The sequence below is a fragment of the Hyperolius riggenbachi genome, chromosome 2, assembly GCF_040937935.1.
Source record: "Hyperolius riggenbachi isolate aHypRig1 chromosome 2, aHypRig1.pri, whole genome shotgun sequence".
Classification (NCBI taxonomy): Eukaryota; Metazoa; Chordata; class Amphibia; order Anura; family Hyperoliidae; genus Hyperolius; species Hyperolius riggenbachi.
This window is the reverse complement of record NC_090647.1, coordinates 209,280,853-209,301,453: the sequence shown is the minus strand read 5'-3', so window position 1 is coordinate 209,301,453 and position 20,601 is coordinate 209,280,853. Positions and strand designations below refer to the sequence as shown.

General features: G+C 44.8%; 2 protein-coding genes across 2 annotated transcripts in view; one reads left to right on the top strand and one right to left on the bottom strand.

Moving 5' to 3' along the window:
• Window positions 1-13,078: 13,078 nt before the first annotated feature.
• Window positions 13,079-16,550, bottom strand: PDCD6IP (programmed cell death 6 interacting protein). Its single transcript, XM_068268040.1, has 2 exons — window positions 16,464-16,550; window positions 13,079-16,280 (listed from the first exon to the last, which is right to left on the bottom strand). Exon 2 carries the CDS (start codon window positions 16,136-16,138, stop codon window positions 13,526-13,528), a length of 2,613 nt encoding a protein of 870 aa, XP_068124141.1. The 5' UTR covers window positions 16,139-16,280; window positions 16,464-16,550; the 3' UTR covers window positions 13,079-13,525.
• RAB20 (RAB20, member RAS oncogene family) overlaps window positions 16,516-20,601 on the top strand; it is a 38,889-nt gene continuing 34,803 nt past the window's right edge. Inside the window, exon 1 of the mRNA XM_068268041.1 lies at window positions 16,516-16,993. Within this exon, the coding sequence (XP_068124142.1) occupies window positions 16,819-16,993 (175 nt within the window). The 5' untranslated portion in view covers window positions 16,516-16,818. The remainder of the gene's footprint in view (window positions 16,994-20,601) is intronic.

Genomic DNA, 20,601 nt, shown 5'->3' with positions numbered 1-20,601 from the left:
GTTGAACGTCAGATTGAGCCGCATTATGCGGCTCTTAATGCCGTGATGCGTACTTTTTGACGCATGCTGACCATGTGGTCCCGCTAGCCAATCGTCGCCTATAAGTTCCTTTGCCTGTTCTAATGTGCTCTGGCTTACTGCAGCCTTTCCTAATTGCACTGTGGCTGTGTTATCTTTGTTATATGATCTAATCGGTTTTCTTCTGTCGGCTAAGCCTGGAATGTGTGGAATGTGCAGGGCTGCTTGTGATTGGATAGAAGCGATACACACCCTCTGCAGGCCCCCTGCAGGCTCTGTATGACTCACACACTCTGCTTATGTGAGCCTATCACAAGCTGGTTAGTTTGTTTGTAAACACTGCCTCAAACTGTTAATTACAAGCCAAGATTGCAGCAGAGAGTGGCAGAAACAGCACAGAGGGGCCCAGGAGAACATAATGAATAGAATGGTATTCTTTTTGCTGTAAAAATTTTAGAGTACAGATTCTCTTTAAAGGGAATCCGAGGCGAGAGGGATATGGAGTATGGAGGCTGCCATATTTATTTCCTTGTAAACAATGTCAGTTTCCTGGCAGCCCTATTGGTCTTCTGGCATAAGTAGTGTCTGAGTCAAAACAAGCATATGGCTAATACAGTAAAACCTGAGTAAGCCGAGTCAGAATACCTGATATGCATGCTTGTTTAGGGTCTATGGCTAAAAGTATTAGAGACACAGGATCAGGGGACAGCCAGGCAATGTGCATTGTTTAAAAGTAAATATATATGGCAGCCTCCATATCACTCTCACCTCAGATTCACTTTAAGGTCGCTTTCACACAGGAAGTAGAACAGAGCATTAGCAGCTCAAGCACCACCCAATCACATTGTTCTCTTCACGCCCCTGCTCACAGTAAACTTCTCCTTCATGCGCCACTTGTCCCTCTACATAGCAACAGCTGCGTCGCTATCCTGAAGGCTAGTGACATCTGTAAAGCACTGCACTGCTGCCTAAGGGATTGAGTACAAAGGAATAGGGTAACATTAGAAGGGGGACTGGTTAGACATCACCAAGAAGTTAACATGTCAGTGGCTGGATGGTGTAATGGTTAAGGGCTCTGCCTCTGACACAGGAGACCAGGGTTCGAATCTCGGCTCTGCCTGTTCAGTAAGCCAGCACCTATTCAGTAGGAGACCTTAGGCAAGTCTCCCTAACACTGCTACTGCCTATAGAGCGCGCCCTAGTGGCTGCAGCTCTGGTGCTTTGAGTCTGCCAGGAGAAAAGCGCAATATAAAGGTTATTTGTCTAGTCTTAACATTAAATGGAGACTTACGTCTGAAAAGAAAATGAGCTGAACTTACCTGGGGTTTCTTTCAGCCCCTTGGCATCCTCCTGTGCTCACAATGCCTGTCCAAGTCCCCCCTCAGCAGCGCCAACCCCCACACAGCTGGGTGGTCCCTGCCAGTCAGCGGCTACTGCGCATGCGTGGTCCCGAGCCGCACGCTCCCTGCTCACGTGTCCGGAAGCACTCTGCATGTGCAATAGCTATTTCCGCATGTGCAGAACGCTGCCGAGCGAGATGAGGAGGTGCGTGGCTGGCCAGTTTAGCGGACGTCGCCGCTGCTGGCTGGAGGGACTTGGACTGGCATTGTGGGCATAGGAAGACTCTTGGGGGCTGCAAGAAGCCCCAGGTAAGTTAAACTAACTTTTTTCATTAGACTTAATATTTCCTTTAAGGAGGATAGGCATTTGGAACAGATTGAGGGTATGGGTAGGCATCATAACCAGGTTAAAATGGGGGAAGGTTAGTAATTAGGAAGGGATTAGCAGAGATTTATGGTTGGTCATCAGGAAGGGATTAGCCGTTCAAGGGTAGAGGGTTACACATCATGAATGAGGTAAGCTGGGGGGGGGGGGGGGGGGGGGGGAGACAATAGGGAATGCTTAACATGGAGATGGTTAACATTAAACATTAGGCTTCAGGGAAGGTTAACATTAGGGAGAGGTTAGGAGCAGGCATTAAGAATGTGTTAATATAGAGGGAGGATAGACTTCAGGACAGCGTTAACCTTGGGGGGGAGCGGGGGTATTTTGGGGTTAGGTTGATAAATTGGAGATCAGTTAGAGATAGGCAGTCTACAAAGGAAACACTCAAAATATTCATAGAAACAGCAATCATAAAGTCAGCATGGTAGTTTATTGCTGACATTATTTTGCCAGTAATCAATCGGCTTTTCTACCAGGCCAAATCTAGATGGCTTTGGAGAAACATATGCCTAATACTGCCCCCCCCCCCCCCACTACAGGCGATACAAAGAATACTTTCCTAATGTTCCTCAAGTACTTGTATTAATTAGCAACCAGAAAATTGTGTCATGGCGCATTTAGTATGTCACTGTCATGAGCTGGATGTGTCACTAAAATAGTAGTCTCTGTCAGTGAGTTCCAAGCACCTGTCATTTATAATTACCATGATCACTAGTTTCACATGTTCTTCGTAGACTGGGAGCACATTTAGATTGTGTGTGTTCTGCCATACACACACTGGCCATTGAAAGGCCCGCTCGGGAATCACACTGTTTGATTTCCTTCGTGTTTTTGCATTTGCGTTTTACCTTTTGAAGAAGTTGCACAGCTCGCTGCTTTTTCCTGCGAATGCCGCAACCCGCCAAAACGCTTGTGAAATTGCTAATGCAAGTGTGCTGCTAGCCTAAGTTTTTCAATTCAAGGAGAGAGGGAAGGCATTGCAAATTACCATAGACCTTAAAGAACTGGGTAGAAACGCCGAATGAGTGATAATCTGATATACATTTTTTTTCTCCCATTCAAAATCCCATTTGCCAGTTTTTAGCATTTAATTTACAAAAATAGAGATATGCTGTTCTCTGGTGACAAAAGATTGATAAGTGGGGAACAGAAGCATTGTTTATAACCTGAAGTGAGAGGGATATGGAGGCTGCCATATGTATTTCCTTTTAAACAATACCAGTTGTCTGGTATCCTGCTGATCTTTCATGCATCAGTAGTGCCTGAATCACACACCTGAAACCAGCAGGTGGCAAATTCAGTCAAACTTCTGATCTGCATGCTTGTTTAGGATCTCTGACTAAAGCCGCATCTACACGCGTAGATACGGCGGTGATGTTCCTTATCAATCGAGCCGCTGATGCTGATTGATAAGATCCAACAGGACGGATCTCCCCACCACCGATTCCCTGCTCACTCCCCGCGAGGGGACAATGGCAGGGAATCGAGCGGAAGATAAGCGGCGCCGGCGGGGACGCGGAAGAGGCGATCCGGCGGCTAATCGAGTGCCGGATCGGAGCCTCATCTACCCGTGTAGATGAGGCTTAAGAGGCAGAGGATCAACAGGACAGCCAGGCTATGTGTGGTGTTTTGAAGGAAAAATATGGCAGCCTCCATAATCCTCCCAGGCAAGTTGCCCTGTAACTTTATCCTCTATACTAACTTATGCTGGGAATACGAGTCGACCCGGATGCTCGATTAGCCGCCGGATCGACTCCCGCCGTGTCCCCGTGTGTGCCATGATCGATTCCTGCTTGTCCCTGCGGGCGCTCCTTAACTTCGGCTCGTTTTCCTCCCATTGTCCGCCCGCGGGGATCAAGCGCAGAATCGATCCGGCGGGGTATCGGACACGTCGGAAATTATCAATCGAGCCATCAGCGGCTCGATTGATGAGGAAACGACTCGTGTATTCCCAGCATTAGGCAGGGTGCAAACTTGGTTGAATGTGCACTACTGCACTGTCTACTGAAGTCAATGGCCCACTCTGGAATCTGAAATGGACAGCCTTCTGCTTTTTCCCCACATGATACGCATTCCTGATTACAGTGTATTTTACTGCAATCCAGAAAACTGCAAATGGGGCTTCTTCCAGCTTCATGTAGTCCTTCTGGTCCCTTGCTGTGGATCCGCTCTGCTCCATTCAGCAGCTTCCCTTCTGAAAGCTGTATGCACAGCCCCCAGGCTGTACAGCTCCCCAATCACACTTTCTCGGCAGGAAGCCTTTTGAGCAGGTAACATTCTGAGCTTGCGCAGTTTGTAAAAATTGCAACATGTGCATGTGCTGTTTGCTCCCAGCTATGGAGGCAGGATCAAGAAGGCGTGCGACTGGCTCAGTCAGCCAGCTCCTATAGAGACACAGCTGCTGAACGGAACAGAGTGGAATAACTGCGATGGACCTGAAGGACTACAAGGGGCTGGGAGAAGCCCCAAGTAAGTTACAATGGCCACTTTTGTTTCACTTTAGGTACAGGATACAATTTTCTGCTCAAAATACCTTTCTTTTACTGCTCCTATATAAGGGATGAAGTGCTACTCAAGCATACGGCTATGTTCACATTATACAGTAAATCACAAGCACTGAGCGATTTATTGAGCTTTTGTAAAAGCGCTTTTCCCTGTGCTTTGTGCTTAGAAAAGTGCTTTTGTAAACGCTTTTGCTGAGCGATTTGTGACATCAGGAAGTGAACTCTTTGAAAACCTGGAAAATGAAATGAATAAATACAATGTATTTATTTATAAAAGTAAAAGAGTTTAGGAAATCGCTATACAATGCTTTTTCAAGCGCTTTGTGATTTCCCTATACCTTCCATTGAGCCAAAGCGCTCAGCAAATGGTACATGTAGTGTTTGCGATTTCAAAGAAATCAAAACACTCACATGTGAAAATATAGGAAAACATTGCACAAGCGCTTTTAGGGCGATTTCTAAAATCGCCAGCGCTTACAAAAAAAAAAAAAAATACTCAGTGTGAACGAGCCCCAAGTTGCTATGGTGGCTACAGGCACTGTACAGAAGGAGCATATTTCATACTTTGCTAGATCACTCCCTCTCTTATAAGTCTATACAGGTTGGTTGATGATCAATCCTGGTTTATTACATGGCAAGTCCATATCAGGATGTAATAATGGGGGTCTTTTACATAAAGAACCTCTACTGTCTCAAGATGCCCATGCACTTAATTTTCCAGATTGATTCCCAGCAGATTAAAGCACTATGGTTAAATCTGCTGGAAATCAATTACCTCACAATGGCTAATCAACTTTTAAACGATTTTGATCAAAAAAAATAAATGATGGAAAGTATGGTTTGGACAGGAAGGAAAATCTAGGTCAACCTGCTGCAGAGCTGGAGCAGAGGTAGATCATTGGTCCATAGTATTGCACTCCATCCCACAGTGCAATGCTACAGTTCAGTCAATTTTTAATAGAGATTAGACAAATTCCTAATATCCTTGAATCCAAAAAGGTCTAAATTTTCTCATGTTTCGAATCTAACGAACCCTGTACATAAGAATTGCGTGACGAAAGAATTAGTAGTTACAATATACTATTCTAAATCTAACTACTGTTGTAACACACATTACACAATTATGTACAGGATTGGTTAGATTTGAAAGATTTAGGAGGACCGAAAATCTTAGGATTTGTGGAAATTTGATTCGTCCCATCTCTATTTTTTAATAACCTCCGTGCTGGAATCTATTGGACATCGATGTACTGTGTGTGGTAGAATTCAATTTATCTCTGAGTCGAGAGTAAAGGATCGGGTGGCTATCTAGGAGTGTATGACCAATTTTAATGTGTACCTGAGATGAGGCCAAAGAAAAATTTTAACACACCTGGAGCTTTCTCCAGCCCGATTGTTTCCACATCATTATCTGTCACCACCTGGATACTCCGCAAATTGCCCAGGAAAGTCCTCCAGTCCGGGACACATTGTGCATGTGCGGCCTTGTTGCATATGCCCTGCCGCATTCTGCACCTGCACAGTACAACTGCATTGGCACAGAACGCTCCCGGCTACGAGAGTGAGACGGGGGGAGTATGCGCTGCCGGACTGCACGACTTACCGGGGCCAGTTGCAGATTAACCAGGCGGTGACGGAGGATGATGAGGGAGCGATCACACTGGAGGGGATTTTTTTTCTTTGGCCCCATCTCAGGTACACTTTAAGAGTGAGCATATGCATGGTTATACATATAATAGACCTGTTCAGTATTACCAGCAATAAAAATATTGTTCCTGTGAGGGAAAAGGAAAAATTAATATACTTTTGTGGTAGACTGGTTACAGACTTTCAGTATAGCTAGGAAGTGAGCAACATATTTCAGAAGGGCAGCAATAGCAGTAAGACCTGCCAAGGTCTTTCTATCTGCTATATCCACAACAAAAATTGTTTAATTTGAAACAAGCTATATCTGACATAATTATATATATTTATTTTACATATATAATTTGCTCATACTAACTTATCTCATAAACACTCAACTGATAAGCTCCTCAAATCATTACATATACAAGTATTCATAAATGTGATTGTTTTTCATAAACGACCTATGAAATTGCTCACCTTCAGACTTATCTAATGTGATGCAGATAAAGTTACATTTGTAACTTGAGCAAGGACAAATTAGCAGCACCGTACACACGCTGGACGTTTTTAAACTACGGGTCGTCAGACTCCGTTGACGACAGTTGCACGTGAGTACAGGCTGTCGTCAGACGGATTTGCCAATCGCATCAGTCAAAATCAGTCTCAGACTGACAACAACCTGTACTCACGTGCAACTGTCGTCAGAACGACCGCCCACTGGCGGGTCGGACGACCTTTAGTTTGAAAAAGTCCGGCGTGTGTACGCGCCTTAAGGCGGAATATAACCCAGCATTTCAACTTTGCTCTAAAACATTATTTACAGCATATTATATGCAACCAGCATTTTTTTTTTACTAGACCAGCATTGGAAGGGTTACACACAGCGCTTTAAAGTTCTGTGGAGAGAAATGCAGACGCATCCAAGTTTAGATAGATACATTTAAGTAAACACAATGTAACAAGTGGTGAATTTGACACACACTGACTGTGCAGGAGCGGAGAGTGAAATGCTGGGTTATATTCCGCTTTAAGGCCTGGAATCCACTAGCAACACTTTTCTAAGTGCTTGTGATTTGTAAAGCTCTTGCTAATGCAATGCTATGGGTGTGATCCCACTTGAGTGATGTGATTTTATAACAATCCCCATAGCATTGCATTAGCAAGAGATTTTGAAATCACTTGCGCTTAGAAAAGGCTGCTAGTGGGTCCCAGGCCTAAGGGTCTATTTCCACTAGGATATTACATTTTGAAAGTTTTTTTCATATGCACATTTTCATATTCGTCCCAACAATCATTACATGGGAAATGGAGGCGTGGTGCAGAAATCTGCAGCATGCAATCCTTTTTTGCATCGCATTCAATGGAAATAACGCCATTGACATTCATTAGTTTCATTTTTAATGCAAAAAAATTTGCATTGCCACTTTGAACTTAGTGGAAACGGACCCCAATACCACCCCCCTCCTGCCTTTTCATAGACCTCGGCACCTTGTTCTTATGTAGTTTGATTGCACTGAACTGGAGCTTTGGGTATACTGTACTTTGAAGACATTTTAGCTAAACTGACATGTAACATGGAGAGATAAAGATAGGTACACAAGTGCAAACTTGGATGCCAGTTCGGGGCCAGAAACTGTACAGGCGCATCGCTAGCCTAGAGGCTAGTGACACGCAGTTTCTATGGAACCGAGGAAGGCATGACCTGCATCACATGGCAGAGTGGCACAGAATGGGAGGCGTAAGGAGGAGAATAATGCACTTGGCCGAGATGACCAGGCACTCCAGAGTTTATATGCAATTAACTTTTTCTCCTAGGTATTTTCAAAATTGTCAAAAAATGTCTTTTAAACCACCAGAAAGAAAACACTCAAAATAATTTCAATAGTACTTTATATCTATCTGTTTCAATTCAAATGTGCTGAAAAGTTATTTTAAAGACTAATTGAAAAATTATCTCCTTGGAGAAAAAGTTAAAGTATATATGGGCCCCAATGGGCATGATGCACACAGCTTTTTCACCAGTTTTCCTCGGTTTTCACCTCATCTATATTACATTTTTAAGCTCCCAAGGAGCAAAAATATTTAAGGTAAGAAAATAATTAAAATTAAGTTAATCAGGAACAACTTACTTTGAGTGATTATCTTGCTTGTGAATGTGCTAAAAGATATTTTTTATCAATTAGGTGATAAGTCATTTATGAGAAGTTTTGTGAGCCCAATGTCTTGTCAACACACTAGGGAGGGTCTGGAGCAGAGAACCATCTAACCTGTTTACTTGCCTTTACAACCTGCCAATCAGTTAACTGGCAGCTGATTAAACAACCTGCCCAAACAAATCTGTCCATGTAAAGTTCAAATCTCTCTGAGGTACCCCCGTCGCAATACCGTGGACTGGAGTGTTTTGCGCCTGCATGAGCACTGCCGGGCATGCGCAGAACACCACAACCAAAGAAGCTACCGGAGGCGATCCTGAGAAAAACAGTGCGGCCGGGGAGGATGACGCAGGAGCCCACAATCCTCATGGGGCTGGAAGATCCAGGCAAGTAAAAAATACACCATTTTTGATATCTCAGGTTACCTTTAAAAAGCAACATACAGTATAATAGTATGTGCTGCGGTGTCCCTACTGAAGATTTTCTTAAATGCCTGTGCCAGTAACAGTCACTGACCACAGGATGCCATGAAATGCTTCAAAATTGGGACCGAGACCACAGTAAAAAGCAGAGATGTTCTAAGGGCCTCAGCACATTGCACTTCGCTCAGCAACACAGGTGACCATAAGTTATACACAAACCCATGACACCTGTGTTGCTCTCCATTGCAGTGCTGCACCATTCAAATATGATGGATGGAACGGCATTGAGTTTAAATTGTGTCCAGCAGTGTGTTGTGACAATACTTTGCTGCACAGTGCATCAGTGTGCCCATCAGGTAGTGCAGTCTGTTCCTATGCATTGCATGCTGAGCTGCATGCTAAAACAAAACATCATGACCAGAGTTACACTTCAGCTTGTACAGTTCTGAAATAGTGTATCAAGTTTGTATAACAATCCCTATATACTTTGATGCATTATAAATTATTCATGCATGCTTCTGTGTGTAATAGGCATCCATCTTAGCTTCATTTGGGGAGGAACTCCATAACGGACGCAATTTACTAATATGAACCTACATTTGTGTCTATTATAAACATATGTGGAGATTAGAGTTGGTCACTGAGATGCAAATAAGTTCCACTTGCAGTCAAATTTAATGTAAATTGTACGAAGCCTGAAATTGGACCAATCATTACTTCTTGTCAGTTGTGATTGGTCCATGTTCAAGCTGCATAACATTTAAATGAAATCTGAATGCAAGAACCTCTTTGCATCTCACTGACCATCTCTAGTGGAGATAAGTTGTCTTGTTTATCCACCTACTTGTGTTTGGATATTTTAGGCTATGTTCACGGTGGTGCATTGCGGTGCAGATTACCAGCCGCTTTATAACGTGGCTTGCTGCACTGCAATGCCTCACCTATGCAACAGTGCGGCCAGTGCATTGCAGTATAACTGTATCTCAACACACTGCATGCAGTGCGTTACCAAAAAATGTGCATGTTAACAGTGAAGCAGCATACTTTGCACTAACTGTATGCTTCACTGTAAGCAATGCACGGATAACATGCGGCACCGCCTTCCCATTCCATTCCTGCTGTTACAGGGAAGGCAACACACACCTTCACACTGGGCAGTGCATATACAGTAACTGGTCAGTTGGAAACAGGGTGAGCTGAATGACGTCTGTCCCTGCTGCCGCTGAAATACCAAGCGGTATTAAATACTATTCCCCCTCCAAGCCGTAGCAACTCTAGAGGGGTAATTTGGGGTCCAGCAATCGCAGGCCACCCGAATTAGATTTGAAATCCCGATGCACCACTATAGAGGTGATAACATATATGGCAGTGCAGAGTAGGGCGTGCAATGAAATGACCTGCTTCGCACAGTGGGGGCATTGCGGCAGAAAATAAAAAAAAGCATTGCTAACATGATGCATTTATATTGTTATGGCATGTTCAGATCGATGCATTAGCAATGGAATACATCCACATAATGAGATGCATAAAGTGCGCATTAACAGTTGTAGTGAAGCATATTTTGCATTTACTGTATTATGCATTGCACACATAGCACACCTTCATAGCGATCCTGCTTTTGCAACACAGTATCCCTACGTGAAAGTAGCCTACATCCTCCTCCTCTGCAAACATAAGAAAGAAAGGTTTATAAACACCACTCTCAAAAGAGGATCAGAACAAGGCAAGCAGCTTTTAAATGTGAGTGAGTGAACACTGAATGCACCATAGCCGCCTTGTTCTCATGTTGTGATCCTTTGTCCAACAGCATGTACAGAACTGGGATGTCACCCGAAACCATGTTTCATGACTGGGTTACCTTACAGTTTATCCCCAGTGCATAGATGAGATGGTCATCTGCCAAGAAAGCTCCACCTGCCCTGCGGAGGGGTGAAGAGCAGGTGTACCATGCTACAATAGCAGTTAGGATTGCTGAAGATTGTCAGCAAAATGCTTATAATCCCAGACTGCATGCAAATTGTATTCAGATTAGAACTAAAGTGTACCTGAGACATCTCTGTTGGGGGCATTTATACTTACCTGGGGCTTCCTCCAGCCCCATGAGGTGCATGGGCTCCCCAGCCATCCTCTCTAACCGCTCCATTGTGTTGCAACCCCCCCCCCCCCCCCCCCGGAAATCTGGCTAGTTGTGCGGTTCTGCGCATGCGCCTGCCCGGGAGTACACTGCACAGGCACAGAGCGATCTCAGCAGTTACAACAAAACAGGGCAGCCAGAGAGCACAGCAGGGGAGCCCAAGCACCTCATGGGACTGAAGGGAGCTCCAAGTAAGTAAACATACCCCCATAAGAGACATCTTAGGTTTCCTTTAAGCCTGATACACTCAATTATGATTGGCCAATCACTGACCAATATTTTCACCTCCATTTAGTATGAGGATTAGCCTACACAATCTGCTCAGACCCTCATACTACTGAAAACTGTCAGAGATAGGCCAATCAGAATTGAAAGTGTAAACCAGGCTTTAGGCCAAACACACTCCTTAGGCCTGATGCACACTGGCTGCATTTTGGTTTTGAAAAACATCTTCATTCACTTGAATGAGAAATGTGGCAAAATAGTTTTCATGCCACAATTCTCATTCTAGAGAATGTGTTTTTCAGATGCAAACACAGTGAAAAGAGCAGCCAGCGTGTATCAGGCCTTATTGATGTTGAATGGCACAATACCAAGCTGTACACTTTATGCATGCAAGCTGGATTTTTTAGCATTTCATTGAGCATCTCTAATGAATGATGACAGGCTGCCAACCTCAGGGCTAACTGCACTCACACTACGATTTTATTTATTTATTTTTAACAATCAGAATGCTGGACACATACAAAGCAATTTCCTGTCAGATCAACAGGTAATCTGGCAGGAAATTGCATCGTGTGTACATGTCCAAACGGCTCCCCATCAATAGTGGGACGATACCTTCCCAAAATCGATCTCGTTATCGATTGGGCACTGATTGGCCATGTTGGAAATAATCGCTTTGATCCCACTTATTGGACAGGAAGTTATATTGTGTGTACTCAGCATTATAGACCATGATTACATGGCCAAATGCTGAGTCACAGAACAAGTATGCAGATCAGGTGTTAGAACAAAGTCTGCAGTCAGATAAGTCACAAGTGCACAGATCATGTGATGGGACTCCTGTGACTGCATACTTGTTTCAAATATGTGACGCAGTTGACTGAAGCAGGGCTGTGGAGTCAGAGCAATTTTGGGTACCTGGAGTCAGAGGTTTTATAAAGTGAGGAGTCAGATCCACAGCCCTGGACTGAAGCCAATAGATCAGTACAACAGCAAAGTAATTTTTTAAAAGGGTACCTGCAAGTGAAGAGTGGTCCGGTGTTAGTCAAGGAGCAGATATGCAGATATCAAACTAACAAAAGACGTTGATTCCGGTTATACCTTTAATGAATCACTAACTGCACATGGTTTATTGCAAGCTTTCTAAACGTTAAGTTTCTCCTTCAGGCATTGTACAGAACTGGATCTGAACTGTACCGTGGTATGGTTCTGATCCAGTTCTGTATAATGCCCGAAGAAGAAACGTAAGGTTTTTAAAGCTTGCAATAAACCATGTACAATTAGTTATAAAAGACATAATAAGAAACAACATTTGCTGGTTTGAGGTCTGCATTAAAGGGGTACCTGAAACCTTACACATAATAAAAAGTTACCTCAGTAGGAAGGAAGCCTCTGGATGGTCTCCACAAGCTTTCCCGGTCTCCCTACGCCCCCTCCTGTGCTGCTCTCCTCTGAACAATATCAAACATTAAAAGTTGAAGGTGGCAGGCACAAGGTATGGCCCATGCAGTAGCATGGAGCTAATCATGCATGGGGTATGGACGTGCAAGATCGGCTCCATGCAGGCACCAGTGGGTTTGCGCCTGTGCAAAGCAGCCACACTCATACATGGAGGAGAGTGCAGCTGCAAAGAAAGAGGGTCCCAGCCGGCAGCTGAGGGGTCACAGAATCAGGGAAGCCTCAGAGCATTTAGAGGCTTTCCCCTACAGATTTAAGCATGCTCCTTTTTTAAAGTTACAGTTTTAATTTAAACAAGAATAAAGATCACAATCCATGTACCGTATATACTATTTTATAATAGATAAAACAAGAAGTTTTGAATCAGGATGATACCATATAAAAAAGTAAGCTTCCGGCTAATACCCCTTTTTCAGACTTTGTTCCTGTATAATCCTGTACAGGAACAAAGTCTGAAGAAGGCATATTGGCCGAAAGCTTACTTTTTATTCACCTCTAAGTTAGCCAATAAATGGTATCATCCTGATTCAAAAGGTCTTGCTTATACTGATGGTTAACATGGTACAACACTCCACTGCTTCTATAATAGATGAAAAATTCTACCATCTCAACCAAACAGGGTTCTTTTTTAATATTCCCTGTTAAATTAAATAGGTCAATCCAAATATATACTCTATGCCCTTATTTAAAATATATTGCTATTGACAAGTAACCAAGCTGTGCCAAACCTATATAAACCAGCATATGTGGAACCACTGTGTAAAAACAAACAAAATACATTAACAATTATACCTTCATAAAATCTTAAGACTATTATTTGCAAGCAATGCTGTGCTTTTTAGATTTATTTTTCAATAGGATGATTTACAATGCTTTTGATTAATAGACAATATAGCATACAATAACTAAACCATAAAGAAATGAGTAAAAATAGAGAAAGAAAAAATAGAGCTATCAACCCCAATTTATATGTGAAAGAGCATAGTGTTAACAGGGAAATGAGCACATTATCAAAGAATCCCCGTATCAGCTCAAGAAAGGTCATTTTATCAGGCAAAACTATGAGTCATTTTTTCATTCTGATCACATGTTGTGTTTGCAAATAGGCAGAAAGAAACGGCTTAGTGCAAACCAGAAGATTAACTCAAACAGTTCTTCCAACCCAGGAAAGAGTTGGAGGAGTTTTAAGTATTGTACAGTGCACTTACTGCAACCGAAAGTTATTTTTTCAGTCCACAAGCAATTTTCTCAATACATTTCTTACTGAGGTTGATGGTAATAAGGTGGCTGCTGGCATGGAAAACCAGGCTGCTGGGCTGGATAAGGTGGCTGCCCAGACTGAGGTTGGTATAGGTAAGGAGGCATGGTTTGGGCATACATGTATGGATTATAGCCAACTGGCATATTCATTCCGTAATAGCCTGTATATCCAGGATAAGTTGGGAAAGGGGGGCCCTGTGCCTGTGTTGGCATTGTGTTGGAAAGAGGCTGGGAGGGCACTGGAGCAGAAGCACTTGCTACAGGAGGAGGCATATTTTGTGGTGCCATAACAGGAGCAACAGGTGCACTTACAGGAACTGCAGGAGGAGGAGGACGGGGTGGAGGTTGCTTGTTGGTATAAACAGTCCTTGGTGCTGGAGTGGGCATGCTTGATGCACCAGAAGAAACAGGAGATGGAGCTGCAGCATTCTGGTAACTTGGTACTGCTGGCATTGAGGGTGCACTAGGCTCTCTGGCAATACTTTGTTGCAAATCTTTCAACAATTCATCTCTTTCTGTCTTCCGGGCAAAGACGATATCACTGCACTTTCCTTGAAACTTGAGCAAAATTTCTGTCAGGTCATTGTAAAACTTTGTTCCCTCTCTCAGGTTAGCTACAAGTTCTATGTAGCTGTCATGCCCTGCAGCTAATTTCTTCAATACCTCTTCTCTTAGGTTAGCTTCACTATTTGATTGCTTCATTTTTGAGAATTCTTGGTGAGCAACTTGGATATTGCTGATGACTTCCTCTTGTTTTGTTAGATTTCTCTGAACTTTGTCAGTAAAGTTTCCATACATCCGATCTAATTCGGTCACAGATAGAACTTCTTCATTAATGGCTCCATCCTGGGCTAAAGCTGTGAGAAACTTGGTGGTCATATCAAAGTTGACAGATTTAATGTCATTTTCAAGCTGCTCTCTTTCCTTCTTTATCTCATCCAGCTGGGCCAGCAATGACTTTAAGGTATTCACAACTTCACTGCCCTGCATAGTTTTTGCGGGATTAGCAGATGGGATGGCTGCATTGAGTTCTGCTTCCGGCTTGCACAAAATTGCTATGGCTTCCCTCTGAGACTGGTAACGCTCTTTCACAACTGCATCAGCTGCTATGGCTTTATCCAAAACATTACGGAGATTATTGCCCTCAGATCTTAGGGGTTTATAAAGTTCAGTGGAAGGTGTTCTCTGCCATCGCTCCTTGAATTTAGATTTTAGGTCATTATCTGTTGCTTCTTCTTCATCCAAAAACTTTAGGGACTCATCCAGAATTTCTTTATTTCTTAGCAGAAGCTCTGGTAGGTCTCTGATCAGCTGGTCGATTGTTTGGATGCCACCTTGCTCAATTACGGCCTTTGACTTTTGTAAAATCGACTGAGGTATGCTGTCTCCAGAGATGTCCTCAATGGCAGCAGGAAGGTTTAAAGAGGCAAGCACACCATTGCACAAGGTTGTGGCATCTCTCATCCTCCCGATGGTTGTATTAACCAAGTCAGCCCTTCTCTGGTTGTAGATACTCAAAGACTGCTGAATAGCAAGTGGAACCATTTTTTCAAACAGGTCACTGTACTTCTGACTCATGGGAAATGAGACTGGTGTTGGCTTCACAAGAGCTGCTTTTCCTACTGGCTCAAGATCTTTTAAATCAGGAACTCTGTCATGATAAATGAAATCGTTGTCTTTCTTAGCCGCAGTCAAAGCTCGCTGGATTTTGTCAGACAGGTCTTTGACGCTGACATATTCATCGTACCTGGAGGAGACTGTTTTGACAAGATCTGCGGCATGCTGCAACCTGCCAATTTCTTCTCCAAACTTTTTCTGCTGTTTAGCAAGGCAAGACTGATGGTACTCTGCATAGGCCTGCATAATGCAGTGTTTAGCTGCCAGCACTGGAAACACCTCTTTGGGTAAAGCATCTTTGTACTGGCACTGCTTCAAGGCATCTCCATAGAAGTCTGCTGCTTGGTTGGCTAGCTTAGCTATAACGGCATCCTTCATTTTGTCTCTGGTAGCTTTCAGGAAGAAGACCTCCTGAGCCTGAGCCAGCATGATGACACTCAGGTTGCCCACCGTGTCTGGGAAGAGGTCCACAGTGGGGTCCCGGCTGAGGGCGGATAGCACCGTGTCTTTGATGTGGGAGAAGGCTCCACTGGCCAGCTGGTAGTACCTGGCAGCGGCTTTCAGGGCCTCGTCGTTCTCCAGGTTCTGCTCGGAGGCAATCTGGCTGGCCAGGGCCCCGACGTTGAAGAGCACGCAGGTCTTCTCGTAGCCCAGATTAGGCAGGCTGAGCTTGACGGAGCCGCCGAAGAGGGAGCCCTTGTCAAAGGCGTCCTTCCACGTGAAGGTGAGGCAGAGCTGGCTCTCGGAGAACGGGAACTTGGGCTCGATGGAGCACAGCTGGTCGTAGTAGCGCATGATGGTCTCCAGCGAGCTCTCATGCTTGTCCATCGGGCGGCCCACAGCGCTCTTGCGCAGCTTGTTCAGCTCCTCCACCGCCCGGCAGTACTCGGCCTGCTCCTCCCCGGCCGGGTACGTGCTCTGGATGAACTTGCTGAGCGGTTTGACCATGTCCACTTCGGAGGACTTCTTCAGAGGCACCGAGATGAAGGTGGCCATGGCTGACGGCTGGTGGCTTCCGCTGCTGAGCTCTCCGTGTCTGTCACCCCACCGCTGCTACTGCTGCTTCAGTATCGGCCGAGAGTTTTGTTTTCCGGGTGCCGCCTCCTTCTTCTCCCGATCACACGGCTGCCTGAGTCACCTGAAAGAGGAGACTGCACTGTCACTTCCTGCTCTTATGTCATCGCATACAGAGAACACAGACATGAAGCGCGGAGCATGCGCACTAGCAGCCTCATGTATATGGCTATACAGTACACTATACAATACGTATACATACAGCGCTCCCAGGTGTCACCACAGGAGACAGGCGAGCCGCACTCACCTCTCTGCCAGCAATATGTTGTCGCGTCTGAGTCTGACCGACCATCATGGAGGAGGCTATGGGAGGGGAGGAGCCAAGCCAAGGAGGGGGCTGGAGGAGAGGACTAACTTCCTGCACTCTCCATCCCTTCCCCGTTCTGCAAAGTTAGCAAAGTTTTGTGGAAGTGTGTGCACTTACTCACAGCAGGCAGGAAGACTCAGCGATGAGTTATCTCATGCGCGTCTGTAGCACTGAGGCTCTCTGAGGACTAGATCAGGGCTCGGGTCCGTGTTATGTGGAGAAAAGTCCCCGGACTTGTCCTTATTGTTGCGCAGCAGCGGTTTGAGGGGCTTATTTACGGTAGACCTGTAGCAGCATGATGAAGAAGCCCGATCTGAAGGTGGTGCTTTTGGGAGATATGAACGTGGGGAAGACCTCCCTTCTGCACAGGTACATGGAGAGGAGATTTCAGGACACGGTCAGCACTGTTGGTGGAGCCTTTTACCTGAAACAATGGGGACCCTACAACATCTCTATTTGGGACACAGCAGGTACAGTATATACTTGGCACAAAGTTGCTTATTTAGTGTGTTATATACATATAAAAAGTTCTTTTTAATATATGCCTTTTTGATGGAAACTGGTAGTTATCTAGATACTATTTATACTTTATTTGCTTTGGCACTGAGATTTCTACTTCACTGTTTCACTTCTGCCCACTGCAACAATCACAAGGGGTTTATTATGGGATACAATTGGCTGGCATTACTCCATTGTACTAACCTGTCTGATCTACTTTATCACGGAGTTTGTGTACATTGGCAATGTGTGTGGCTGCATTTGCAGTGCTGGAGGTGCACACTTTGATAGAGATTGGCAACATCATAAGTGAGATATTAGGTGCATGGACCGAGGTACTGCGCCAAGCATGTACTGGAATGATTGCTGAATGCAATTGCACCATAGCAGAAAAAAAGCCAAAATACTGTACATGAGGAGATTTCACCTCACCACTAGAAACAGTGGCGAGGTAGCATTTGAAGCCAGTGTCTGATTCACAACTCCATGTACAGAAATGAGTTTCTGTACTGTTCTTTAGCATGTTTGTTAGAAAGCCCTGAAGAAGTATTTTGCAAGTAGAGAAACTGCACTATCACAAAAAAACTATATTATGAGAACAGTTGAATGTCTGGAATTAACCAGTTTACAGTTCACTGTAGCCTGTTTTGTGGTCTTTCTGGTCAGCCTTTTTCTGAGCTATGGTCACATGGCATTTAAAAAATGCACAAGTGCTTGTGGGATTGCTTAATTAGGATGCACAACTGTGCATGGAACAGCTGAGACAAAACTGTGCTTTTTGTTTTTTTTCTTTTGAAGGGCCTTTGTTTTTTAGGGGCATTGAGCTTTACAATTTCTGCTTGGATTTGTTGTGCAACTGGATTGACGACAACAACAACAACCTACAATAAGGAGTCATTTTATTAAATTCATCCTGGTAGGGATCCTTTTGTAGTGTGATTCTGAAATCTACACACCTTTGATGGATGTCACACATTGGGGATTGGGACCCCATCCCCTTGGGTGACATCGCTGGGCTGGGCTGCACAGACACGAGTCAGCTGTATAGCTGACAACACGTACTGTTGCCATGCGAAGGGAGTACGGAATGGCACATTCGTGGTGCGGGTAAGCGGCGTGCACAAAGGATTCAGCCTTCTCTGTGGTTTGAGTTGACCCGTCGGGCGGATCGCTTGCACGTCGGTAATTGGACGTCTCTGTACACATGCCTGATTTTCGGCTGAGGCGGTCGTTATTGGTCGACTCATGGATGATGTTAGGAATTTTACCTACAATCAGATTCACACTAATTCTCATAGCTGATTTATATCCTGATCAGTGATTGGTCAGATGGGAATGCCATATCGGCGTGCACATGTAAACTCATCTTTTGCTTTCATGCAACTTTTAGTACCATTGTTTTAAACCCTGAAGTCTGTGTGCAATCAATTTGATATTTATCCGCATATCTATCATTCAGCATTGAAATGGAGGCTCATCTATCAGATGTTTCCAAGTGATCTGCAAATAATTAATGGTAAATACTTGGACAGTCTAATCAACCCATCTGTCCTAGGCCTGTAGGTACCCATACATCTAGCGATTTTGGCGGCCGATCGGCCAAGAGACAGATCTCTTTCTGATCGGAGAGAGATTTGTTGGCAGTTGTAAACCGCAGCCTGATTTCTGATTGATTTCAGCATGAATTCTTGCGGGTATCAGACTTGTGATGCTGGCCACTATCCCCCTATTGTTTTATGTCTCCTCACAAACCACCCACCTCCCCGGTGCCTCGTGCAGCTATACTTTACCTGCAGCCGTCCGCATTCTGGCCCAACGTGGTTACCGACGTTATAACATGATGGGCAAGTATTTGCACGCTATATGCCGGTAGTCACATGGGGCCAGAATGTGGAAGTGCAGCGGACCCCATGACAGGTAAAGTATAACTGCAGGGGCACCGGAAGGGGGGGGGGGGGGGTGGCATAAAACATTAGTGAGGATAGCGGCTAAGGGTTTTGTCGTTCGATTATCAAGCATGTCTGCCAAGCGGAGTAATCTATTGCAGGTTGTTTCCCCGCATTGGAATTTGGACAGGGAAATACAGCATCATGCATGTGGATCTCTGCAGCGGTGAATAGCACAGCTAGAGGGATTTGGATGCGTCTTGCATCACAGCTGCCATAGGATTGCATCTTGCAAGATGCATGCTATGCACAGTGGAAATCGGGCCATTATCTTTGTTAGACCTTTTCTATGTCATTATGCTGGCTTGCTCCTTTCCTCCAGCTCATACCACTGCCCCTCTAGTTGGGTTCTTTAAAGTTTTGCTAAGGTTTCAGTTTATATTTTATCTCAAATCAACAGAAGATCAGCACACTCCAAATTAAATGCAAATCATTGTGAATATTTATTGTACAAACAGTCCTTCACATAGAGAAGTGTCGCAGACAGGTGCCGGAACTTGCATTAGATAGGAGTCATGAGACCCTCATAGTCCATAAAAGGCATTCCAGCACAAACCTGTCAATAATCAACAGTTGCTTAGTATGAAGGATAAACAAGTCCAACATGCAGAAAAACTTCACGTGTGTACGTTAAAAAAGCTGCAACAGACACTGGCCGAGAGCTGTTTCGGACATGCTGCCCGTCCTCAGGCTGTAAAAGGTGCACGGCTTCCCCGAAGCGTCCCGCAATCCTCGCTCGACAAGCCTGACAAGGCTTGATATATTTACCTTCCCTGGCTCCAGCGGGGGCGCTGTTGCGGCTCTCAGCACAGAAATAGATGGAATTAGACGATCTCTGTCGGGTCCGCTCTACTACGCAGGTGTAGGAGACTTGTGCCTGCGCAGTAGAGCGGACCGACAGCGATTGACTTTCTCCGAGTGGAGAGCCGATACTGCACCTGCACTGGAGCCGGGAAAGTAAATGTTTACATCCCCGCTGTTCGGAGAGGCACAGTGCGACCGCCGTGGGACACAGGAGAATGGGGGAAGCCTCGCTAGGATCCGGAGGCTTCCCCCCCCCCCCCCAACCGAGGGGAGTACCCCCAGGGGAACATTATTATTTTTTTTTTATTTTTTTTAGTTACAGGTTTTCTTTAAAAAGTAGATTTAAATATAAAGTAAAACAGTGGAATATCTTAAAAAGTCATTTTTAGGAGTAGGAGGATAGATACAGTTTTTTCTTTCATTTGTTTTTCACCTCAGGTGTCCTTTAAAGGGTGTTAAGCTGGCCATACACTAGGCCGATTACCCGCCGATCAACAGCAGATTCGATCACTGGGATCGAATCTGCTGTCAAATCGTTCACGCAACACGCTAATTTTCGATCTATTTCGGCCCAAAATAGATCGGTCCCGTCGATTGCGCCGTGCGGGAAATTACCGTCGACCGCCGCGGGTAAGGAGCGCATCGCTAGCGGCGTATGACCGACGCAGGTATACATTACCTGAAGCTGGCTCCCGGCATCTTCTCCGCATCACCTCCCGGCTGGCATGCTTCCGCATCCCGGCATCCAGCATTAACTTCCTGTGTCACTGCAGTCACAGCGGAAGTACAAATAGAGGGCGCTCTATTTGAACTTCCGCTGTCACTGGAGT

Coding starts and splice junctions, on each gene's coding strand:
- PDCD6IP (XM_068268040.1), bottom strand. CDS start 16,138: ATGGCCACCTTCATCTCGGTGCCTCTGAAGAAGTCCTCCGAAGTGGAC.